At 38.5% G+C, this 11413-nt stretch overlaps 1 protein-coding gene and 1 long non-coding RNA gene across 3 annotated transcripts in view; one reads left to right on the top strand and one right to left on the bottom strand.

Moving 5' to 3' along the window:
* The window catches only part of LOC122981255, a 571779-nt gene that overhangs the window by 476905 nt on the left and 83461 nt on the right, over positions 1-11413 (bottom strand). The window lies entirely within an intron of this gene.
* The window catches only part of stab1 (stabilin 1), a 93559-nt gene continuing 83000 nt past the window's right edge, over positions 855-11413 (top strand). Inside the window, exons 1-7 of one of the 2 annotated variants that reach the window (XM_044349882.1) lie at positions 855-1007; positions 1216-1425; positions 8069-8196; positions 8305-8420; positions 9794-9879; positions 10758-10827; positions 10999-11094. In XM_044349882.1, the coding sequence (XP_044205817.1) occupies positions 1375-1425; positions 8069-8196; positions 8305-8420; positions 9794-9879; positions 10758-10827; positions 10999-11094 (547 nt within the window). In that variant the 5' untranslated portion in view covers positions 855-1007; positions 1216-1374. Of the gene's footprint in view, positions 1426-8068; positions 8197-8304; positions 8421-9793; positions 9880-10757; positions 10828-10998; positions 11095-11413 lie in introns of both variants that reach the window. The other variant, XM_044349881.1, reaches the window with a different exon arrangement.

The raw sequence follows: 11413 nt of genomic DNA, 5'->3' as shown, positions 1-11413 counted from the left end.
TGTTTATTTTATTTTTTTAGTGGTCTTTGTTTTTTATTTACTGGTACTATTTATTTATTTTATCAATCCATGAACGAGAGAACAGACAAATGGGAGGTTACAAAAGAAAGACTACTGCTGTAAGACTTACAGAATAAAAAGTAATAATTAATACAAAATAATGTTTATAAATGTATTTATCAACAACTATAATTCCCCCTGCGTAATATAGTAATATAGTAAAACACAGCTATAATAGTATAAAATATGTCTTCAAAGGAGAAGTTATAATTGTTGACAAATACTATACATTAAGAAACACTTAAAATATCTTTATATATGCTTACAATTACATTGTAGTGTGTTATAAACCATTTACTAAAGGTTTATTTAGTTCTTATAAATGCTAAATAGGGGGACTTAAAGTAAAGCGTTACCCCAGATTGTTTCATTTGAATATTTTACAAATGAGTCTGGAAGGTAAATATTAACTTATAATAATATTTTTTTTGTAAATTAAATGTTTTTCTTCTTCTTTTTTTAATTTGTTAATTAGCTCACAACCCTTTTGAGAGTCCCGACCTCCAAGTTGGAAACAAGCGGTCTGTAGGTATTGTAGTCTTTGCACAATAGACATGGAGGTTTGAGGGTGAGAGAAATGGAGTGTTACTGTTGTTGCTGTTACTTTTGCTATTGTGACAAATAAGTGCCACTGTTGCAACTGCTACTGCTGCTACTTCACCAGTACTAATACTTTTATTTCCAGTGCTGCTGCTGCTGCTGCTGCTGCTACTAGGGAAGCAGTAGGAGGAGGAGATGACCTCTGCTGGGAGGTTCCTACTCTGCCAGTTTCTGTTGCTTTTTTTTTCTCTTGCTCTTCCTAGATTAGAGAGGAAAAGACGCCAGCAGTCGCTCCAGCCTCTCTGGGTTCTCTCTGCCTCTCCGGACGCTGAGCTGAGAGTTTATTCGTTAGTTGGAATTTGTTGATTTGTTCCTTTATTACAGGGATTGTTGCCTTCAGGTTGTAAGTGAGTGAAGAATACTGTTGATAATCCCAACACTGCCTGGATGCACCTTGTAGTTTAATATAAATATTTTTTAAGTGCTTACAGTTTTGTGTCTATAAACAGCACGTTGCTTTTGGTTTTTCTAGACCTATTTCTGCTGAATTTTTTTTCTAGTAGTTTCGTTTTTCCAGCACAGAGGATGTTGTTATCTGTGTGTTTTTTCCTGTAGGTAGTAGAGCAATTTGGGTTCACACTAGATATGAAAGGAGAAAACAAAGTTAAGATCTAACTGTCTGGACACATTCTCTACTCTTTCCACTGACTGATTTGTGAAGAAGAGGACGCTGAGTTGGGTTTATTTTTCCCCCTGGATGTGACACTTGGAGCCATGCTGCTGCTGCTGCTGCTGCTCTGTCTGCAAACTTCATTGCAAGAACAGGTAACACACCTCCAACTCCATTACACTGACATATAATATCACCAGTTTATCCTCGTACTCTTGATATCTTTTATTACTGGATTGCTAAACTCTCTGATACTCACTGTTTTCCATCTGGAGCCTGATTTCACAGAACATCCATACTTGTTTATACAGAATCGAACGCCATTTTGGTTCTCTAAATGAATGAAAAGTTGTGGACTTTCATGTTTTTGCATAAAGAAGAAAATTAAGGGGTAAAGTGAAATCCTGACAAAAAAAAACAACATAATGGAACCTAAAAAAGTGCTCCAGTGATTTATTATTGTCCCACAAGTTGGAGACTCACAAGAGATGTATTTTTTAAAAAGTATGGTCAAAATCAAAACACCAGAGGCCGAGATATCCTGACTTTTAGTCCCCAGTATGGACCAAACTCATGTCAGATCCCTTACTAACAAAACTTTCATTGTTAATGATTTTATGAATCTCATAGGCTTGATTATATTCTCCTTACTGAGACTTGGCTTGATGAAACTGGTAGCAAAGAACTGATAAGCTTCTTCATCTAATTTTTCATTTTCACACTGTACCAGGTCGAACAAGAAGGGTGGTAGTGTTGCTTCCATTTTTTCAGATAGTTTATCATGTAAAAACTCTACTTTTAAGTATTTAGCCCTGGTAATGAATATCTGCATATCCCTGTCTAGTACTCTAGTACTTTACTGCCCTCCAAGGCTTAAAAAAAAGGTTTTATATCTGAATTTGGTGAGCTTTTATCTAAAATCACTGCTTAATGTGACTCAACCCTTATCTCTGTTGATTTCAACATTTGTATTGATAACACCATAAAACATTTGCAAACCACTTAACTGTTATCAACCTTTGATTTCATAAGCATAAGCAGGGTCACACTCTTGACTTGGTCATGTCCAAAGGAATTATTATAACCCCAAACTGCACTCTAGATGTTGGGATTTCAGATCATTTTTTGATTTTGCTTGGATGACCAAACATGTACCTGGTCTAAAATTAGTTAAAAGGCGCTCCATTTGTGCAGACACATCTGATAAGTATTATCAGGTGTACCTGGTCACATTCTGATTTTAATTTGTCTTCATTGTCTTTGTGTGACAATTTAGTCAATAATTTTAACCTTTCAATGACACTAAATTTAAAATGATATTGCACCTTTAAAAACCAAGATAATTTCTGGTAAATCAAAAGCACCTTGGATGAATGTGGAAGGAGTGAAAGCACTAAAAAGAACCTGCGGCAAATCTGAGCGCAAGTGGTGTAAATTGCAGGCTGGTTATATTATTTATAAAGACTTGCTCAGTAAATATAACAAAGAAATGAAAAAAAAGAATATTTTAATAATTCTAAGTTTCTGTTCAGTGCAATTGATAGATTGATAAATCCCTTCAGACCAATAGTTCCACTCTTCACAAAAATGCAATGAATTTGCTTCATACTTTAAATCCAAAATTACCAATTTTAGGAACAATATTGTGGCTTCCTCTGCTGGTGCAAGTGAGTGCTCTTCTTCCACTCAGTGCCATACTGCCAGCACTCTCTCCAACTTCGCCCTTATTCAAAGTTGTGAACCAGAAGATGTAGTACAACAATTAAGTTCTGCAACATGTGCTCTTGACCCAATACCTACCAAATTGTTTAAAAGTGTTCTCAACTGTTTGGTAGATGATGTCCTTGAAATTGTTAATGCTTCTCTACTCTCTGGAATCATCCCCACAGTTCTCAAACATGCTATTGTAACACTGTTGTAAACGAAGAGCAGTCTTGATCCATTTGTCCTTGAGAACTATAGACCAATCTCAAACCTGCCGTTTCCTGAAAAATTCTTGAAAAGGTTGTATATCAACAATTACACATGCATCTGTCACATAACAATATAGAGTTTAGGTTTTAGAGTTAATCACAGTACAGAAACTGCCATGGTTAAAGTTGTTAATGATCTTAAAATTAGCTCAGACAACCATAAAGTTTCTGTTCTGGTACTTCTGGACCTCAGTGGAGCCTTCGATACGGTAGACCATGTAATTCTTCTTCAACGCCTTGAACACTGTTTAGGCCTTAGACATACTGTTCTTAACTGGCTTTCCTCTTACTTTACTGGTGGATCTTTCTCTGTTTTTGTAGGTAATTTTGAATCAGATGAAGTCAGGATTCTATATGGAGTCCCTCAAGGGTCAATTCTTGGTCCTCTACTGTTTAATTTGTATATGCTCCCACTTGGGTCCATCATTCAACAATAAAACATATCATATCACTTCTACGCTGATGACACACAGTTATACATATCTATTTCTGCCAACCACCTTAACACAGTGGATGAACTCATCCAATGCATTTCTGATGTCAAATATTGGATGGCCACAAATTTCTTACAGCTACATGAGGACAAAACAGAGATTCTTTTAGAGGGTCTGAAGGCTCTGAGGCACCAGATTCACTCTTTCCCCTGTCGATAAAACCCTGTGAGCATGTCAAAAATTTGGGTGTGATTTTGGACGCTGATATTAACTTTCAGAGGCACATATCTAACATCTCTAAGACTGCTTTTTAACATTTTAGAGGTATGTCTAAAGTTGGACTTTGAGTTTATGCTTGTTATATGAAACGTGCTATATTAACAAACTTGACTTGTCTTGACTTGAATAAGAGTCTACAGTTGTGCTAGCAGTTCTGTGAGGCTGTACTCAGGCACAGCTGTGCTTTAACCTAACGACTAATATCAAAATGACAATGCTAACATGCTGATGGTTAGCAGGTAATTTTTACCCAATTCATCATCTTAGCTTAGCCTGGATGCTAACATTTGCTAATTAGGACTAAACACAAAGTAGAGTTTGATGGGAATAGCATTAGTTTTTCAGGTATTTGGTCATAAATTAAAGTATTGGGTCATTTGACCTGCTTGTGGCACCAGATGAAAAGTCAGAGGATCACCATAGTCATTAGAATTCGTCCTCCTGGGATCTTGAATGTGTGTACACAATTTCATAGCAATCCATCCAATTGTTGTTTGGATATTTTAGTCTGGATCAAAGTTGTAGACCAATCAACAGACCAACGTTGCCATCGATAGAGCCATGCTGTTAGCCTACCCTGTATGACATTCATACACAACTAAATTGTTTTTCTCAATTACGTTGCATTGACAAATGTAATCTCTGCCTCGATTATATCCACAGGCAACGTTTTTTCGAATGAATGCAGCCACATTTATATATTGCTCTGAAGTCAGAGGGAGGAGGAGAAAATGTGTTTGCTAGAGCTGCAATTTAGTAATATATAAACATCATTTCTGTGCTAGAATAGCTACAGTGGATCCTACGTTTCCCATAGTACAACTCAATAGTGTCTCTCTGTTAGACCGTGTCTTTCAAACTCTACACTTCCAGTTTGCAAGAAAGACTTTCTAACATAAATAGTAGATATAGTCTCCAAGCCCAAAATGAACCTTGATGATGTCACTATGACATCATCAGGCTAAGTGCAGGCTCAGCGCCAGAGGAAAGTAACTGGCGGCATTTGGTTTTAATTTACATAATGTAATACTAAAAGGACCAGACCAATATATACTGTATTGAACATACAATAATTTAGGACTTTAGAAGGACACCTTCATGTTCTGTTCAACAGCTGCTGTCAACACAACAACCACAACACATTTTCCTGAAAGTCATTGGTCAGTCACTGGTTAAAGGAAACACCAGCTGGCATGCCAACTTCAGCTAGCTGCTTTAACTTCCTCCTCCGGTGTCACATACCGACAAAAACTCTGAATAACAATAACTGCCATGAACTGAAGTTCAGAGGATTAAACAAGCTTCTTAGAAAAAGAAAGAAATGACAGAAAGATTAAAAAAGAGTGACTCTAAAAGTGTAAATGCAACAACTGTTGCTGACAACAAAACAAACACCACAAATCAGGTTTCCGCTTAAGACCAGCAGAGATACTAAACAGGAGGTGATGTCTCACTTTGCTCTAAATCCAGACACCACACACAGACAAAAAAACATACAAACGAGGCAGGAATTTTTTTCCCCCCCTGTGAATTTTGTTTTTTTAAAATTTTTCCAAAGCCTCAGGCCCTTTTGTGTCATGCGGTCAGGGGCTTGAGGCGTTGAGGCATTGATGCTGATTTCTCCTGAGTGGCCGAATTTCCTGGATGGGCGGAATTGGATGGGTGGGGATGTAAAACTGGTGGAGTACTCCTGTACTAATTCAACCGAACAATGCAAATCTCAGCCAAAATTAAACTGCTGTGGTGGCAGTTTCATACTTATTTGACAAAAATAGAAATTCACTCTTCCAAACAAAGGAAGATTTTCTCCTGTTGGTTCTAAAGGTCAATAATCGGCTGCAATCTCCCTTCCAACAGTCACAAATCGAGAGAGAACACTTGAACCTCGTTAAGAACCATTAAAACTAGGTGTTGTAGAAAATAAAACAACCACCTGATGCATCTACACCATAGTTCACCACCTGGAGTGAATCTGAATCAGTTTGTCTTTACTTACACCTGCACACATTTTATATGATAATAAAACCGCCTCTAACATACTTGTCAACACTCCCGATTTTCATGGGAGTCTCCCTGTTTTGAACCCTTCCTCCCACTGCACTCCCAATTTATAATTATTCCTGTTAATCTCCCAATTTCATAGTTTTTCCTTTTCGTTATCACAACCTGTTTCTGGCGCTGTACAGCAGCTGCTTTCTGCACAAGCAGTCCTTCATCCTGTCCTCCTCTGCTGCTGATGTGATTCACTGCCTGCAGGTACTGCGAGTAGAGAGGAGGGCGTACTGGTTTGTATCAGTCAGCAGCAAAGTTTACAAGAATTTGCCAAATGTTAAGATACGTGGAAAACTCAGATAAACAGTTAGGCTACATACAAACAGCTTTTGTTGTGCTGTGCTGTGCAGTAATGCACGTATCATCAACTCTAGTAAAATGTTACTGATCTTTTACTTTACTTCTTGTGATCCGATTGCCAAAGATGCATTTTAAAACCAAGTGTAAACAGGGTCATAGTATCCTCCTCCTTTTTTAAAGACAAATGCACTGCAAAACTGACTTGATATTGTGGAATCCAGTTGATTCTGGATAGAAAAGGTATCCCCAAAGTCTGAGATCATCAGAGCATCAAGACTCAAATTAATCACACTGCTGACACTAAGTTGTTTTTTTTAGACATTATTATCAGAATAAGTTCAATTTGAGGTGAAAAACTTCCAGCCATGAATCAGAAATGTGTCCATATCCCAGTAAGACCAGCATGGATGCTGTCACAGAATCCACCATGGTATGTCTCTCTGCTGTTCAGTTTAATGAGAAATTTGACCAGTTAGAACTGAGCTGGACAAAACAGTATAAGATACTATTGTCAGACAACCACAGAATTACCGTCATGTTTCAATCTTTTTTGTGTTAAATTTAGAGTTGATTATTTTGCAGTAGTTTTTAAGTTAATGTGTTGGTCAGTTACTTTAAAGATACGTTCTGAATCTCAGTTCCTCACAGTTCACTGTTGGTGTTTTGACATCACCTCATGAACCATGATGACTTTCAAAAACTGACCTGGGATGAAATGTTTTGTCACATGATGCCCTATTTTCCACATATTTTTGTGAGTCAAACGAAATCAACAATGCAAAAATAAAATTTATAAAACCTTTGACCTCATGAGAGACACACTGTGTATCAGTGTGTGTGGATTTTCTGTTGAATCAATACAGAGAACCACCTACACTAAATACACGAGTCGACATGTCCAGGCCTTTAAATCAAATCATAAACATCAGTGTTCTTATTGACTCTGACCTCGAGTGACTAAACCATCATTTTGTCACTTATAATATTCAAATATTTGGTGTTTCTGTGTGTGATACAGAAACATCAGTGCATGCTGTTTATCACCAGCAGACTTGATTATTCTGATGATCTCTTGTATAAAATACTGTATAACAAACATTATCAAACACCTTTTTGCTTCTTTTTTCTCTCTGTAAGGCACTTTGACTCAATTATGTATGAAACTGTGTTCGACAAATAGAATTAATCTTAAAACTGTAAGTGTCCTTCAGTTTTCTGACCTAAAGCTGTTTAACAGTTCAGGCTGAAACTCAAGACGGATCACTTTGCTGTGGTGGAACATAGATTATGGAACAACTTTGAGAATTAGTCTCCACTTTAATCTCAACTTGTGTTGTTTTTAAATGAGTCTTATCAATATAGTGACTCCTACTGCTTTGTTCTTGATTTAAGCTTTTCATGACAATGTTTCCTGCCTGCTTGATAGATGAGTGTAGTTTACATACATTACATGGATGTACTGTAATATCATATGTTTGTTTGCTTCTTTTGATGATTTCTTTCTTTATCTATTTATGAAATTATGTTCTTGTGGGCTAAGCATCCTTTTGGTGTATGACACATGAATAAAAGTTTCATTTCATTTAGTAATACTGCTACTGCCTCTGGTACTATTGATATTACCACCACCAGTATTACTACTACTACTATTACTAACAGAGGTGGAAGCACTAGAGAGAGATGAGATACAAAGAGAGATGTCAGTGATATCAGATTGTAATTTTTGGCCGTCCAGTCATGAACCTCCTCTGTTCCCTCAGACTCCTCCTCCTGGTCGCTGTGATATCTTGCAGAGGGTGGATGTGCACACCTCCTGCACTTCCTGTGCCGCCATCACCACCAGCAGCTGTCCCCATGGCTTCAGCAGCGCTCGGACCACCAACTGCAGGTACGTACATACCTGGTTACGTAACCTCTAGTGCACACAAACCTCAAGCTCCATGAATGTGTCATAAATGCGGGTACTTCTTCACCTCATATTCACTGTGTGCTGCAGTTACGTGGTGCAGATCGGTGGCAGGGAGATGGAGCTGATTGGATGTCAGCACGTCTGTGTGAAGAGCTTCCTGCAGCCACAATGCTGCCCACAACACTGGGGACCACTCTGTCTCGGTAAGAAACAAACACATACTCAGAGTACATCCACACTAAGGCTGCAGAAAGCTTTGAAAGAACTACTTTGTGTGGTCCAACTACATCTAAAGTGCTGTTATAGCCTCCCCCTGACTCCATCACAATCACAATTCCTCTCTCTAACAACTTTTTTGCATCTGTCTTTGTAGTCTCGACACGGCGCAAACTTTCAGACAGCCTCTCCTCGGAGACGTTCATGGTTTTGCGCTCAGTTGTTCACATGAAAAGTAACAGAAGTTGTTGAAATATGAAGTTCAAACCCTGTGTACCTCCGCACATCTGGGCAATCACTGCATAAAGTTATTGTCAGTTTCTGAAAGATACAAAGTTGTCAGACATGACATCCCCAATTCATCTCTCAGATAAAAGGTTTCAGATGCTGTTAGACAACCTGACAAGCATTTCATTTGAAGCTGACAGACGCTTTAAAGGGGAACACTGATTTTACGCATCAAAGCCAGTTTACAGGTCTTGGGGAATACTACTGCATATGTGAAAAAAGATGTATAAAGCTTTTCACTTTGTCAGGTGAAATCTGATAAAGTGACATCACTTAAGTCTGAAGACTACAACCCAGATAGCGTATGGAAGTGGGCCACTTCAGGCAATGATGTAGCACTGCTGGCCTTCGTCTGGCCCAGAAAAAATGGATGTGAGCCTGAAATGGCCCACATGTAAAACAGCAAATATGGCCCAAATATCCCAAAGCAAATGTGCGCCTTTTTTGGTAAAGATGCAGTGGTCTCAGGTATGTATAATCTGGATGTGGGCCAGTTCTGGTTCATCTGGTTTGTTCTTGGTTGACATACGGCTTGCTTGTGGCCCAGATCTGGGAAACAGGAGCCAAGTGGCATCATTCCATGCAGTATGTGGGTCGGATCTGGGCCACAGCAACTTTGCTATCTGGGAAGTCTGAAGATTACAAAAAATCTGGGGGTGCGGAGTTAGGCATGAAGGCACCAGATTTTGAAAAGGAAGAAGAATGCGTGAACTGTCCATCGTGAGTCCGACAGTGTTACAGCTAGTGGATTTCTGTTTTGCTGCATTTTCAAAACATGAGAGCAGTGCAGATCGACGACAGGAGCTGAGGACACATCTCTGCTTATTTTCTTTTCTCTGAATGCTGAACTGCTGACATTCACTTCACAATCCGACAACCTCAAAACTAACAAAGTCTGACACAGTTTGAGACCAAAGGTTTTATTAGATCATCTCATACAGTCTGACATGACCTGCAAGATTTCTGTTCTCACACAGTGTTATAGGAGCCTTTAACAGAAGCTAAATTGAATCATATGAACAATAAACAATGGATAGTGATCATTTCTAATCACCTGTTTGTCTCTCTGCAGCCTGTCCAAGCTGGTCAGGAAAGACTTGTAACTTTCATGGAAGCTGCATGGATGGAGACGTTGGCAACGGGACCTGCGTCTGTGATGTCAGTATACTACAACTGTCTGTCTGTACCTGTCCTACCTGTTTGTGTTCAGAGATCATTATTGTTTGTTTGTTTATTTATAAGGGACATTGCCCTTAACTAAACAGAAGGCTCGTTCCTCAGAAGAACAAAGCGGCTGCAGTTGCTCTCCTAGATCTCCTGCTAGATCTCAGGGCATGATGGGAAACGCCTGGCTGTCCCCTGATCTAAGAGCCGATTGGTTTAGATGTTCAGATCAACAACACGTTGTTTTATAGAAACTCATTTTTTGTTTAATCCTAATGATTTTGTTGGTCTATTTTGATCTTATATTGTTCTTTAATATCATATGTTTTACTTTTAACAGAATACCAGCAGCTGATTTACTGCTGTTGGCGAACCGATATGGGGCTTTCCATGAAAATTAGATCTCAGTTTCTATGTAAAATAGTGTAGAGTAATATGCAGGCTACAGATTAAAAACCATCATGATAATCACAGATAGCCTATGTGTCATTTTAATAAGCTACTCTATCATGCAGAACAGCTTTAAGACAACAAGTATTAGACGCTGGGTAAATATAACATTTTATAAAATCAAGGCCTGATCTAATGGGATGTGAGTTTTCCTGTGACTTCCTGCGCAGACTGCTCAGTCTTGACTGCAGCTTTTTGTCACTTCCTCCTGCTGCAAGGCGAAATTAATCACAAAAGAGCCCATTGACATTAACGTTCACATTACCGACCGAGCGACCTGGGCAGTGGGTGGGTGGAGAGGGGACACCGGGGAAGTTGTGAGTTTGGAAACATTGTATGTTGTTTTCTTGCCTCTTTTAGATTGTTGATGTCTTGGCCGTATTGTAAAATAGAGGTCATGAAATAAACTCTTCTCTCTTCAGGAGGGCTTCACTGGCTTTGCCTGTCAGGAGTGTAAAAATCAGAACGCTTTTGGAGAAAACTGCGATAAAGGTAAGCTTCTGATCTCTGAAAAATGCATGTAATAGTGAGTCAAAGAGGAAAAACAACATATAAACTGAACACAATACTTCCAAATTTGAGAAGACTATGTTTAACAGCAGTAAGAACGTCCCACAGCTGTTTCAATAATTACGACTGTGCTCTGTCTGTGTGTCTGTACAGAGTGTGACTGTGTGCATGGAGTGTGTAATAAAGGTCCAGAGGGTGACGGACAGTGTTTGTGTCAGCCGCCGTACACTGGAAAGCGCTGTGACCAAGGTATGACATCACACGCTGTATATTTCAGACTCTATTACTGCATATTATTAGGTTAAATAAGATATGATTCACAAATATGTAGTAGGACTTTTTGTATACTAATAATAATAATCATTTAAGTCCATTTTTTTAAACAAAAATTAAAATAATGTCTTACCTTAGGTACAGTTTCAATGGGGATGATACAATAAGGTCATGGGTTGATGGACCGATTAAAACAAAATTAAAAAACTAACAAACTCACAAGCAAACCTGAAACTAGGTGAATGCTGACGTCTGCATTTATGTACATTTATATCAACCTACCAACTAACACAAT

This window comes from Thunnus albacares, chromosome 4, assembly GCF_914725855.1.
Source record: "Thunnus albacares chromosome 4, fThuAlb1.1, whole genome shotgun sequence".
Lineage (NCBI taxonomy): Eukaryota > Metazoa > Chordata > Actinopteri > Scombriformes > Scombridae > Thunnus > Thunnus albacares.
The sequence above is the reverse complement of the archived record's forward strand: the minus strand, read 5'-3'. Positions and strand labels throughout refer to the sequence as shown.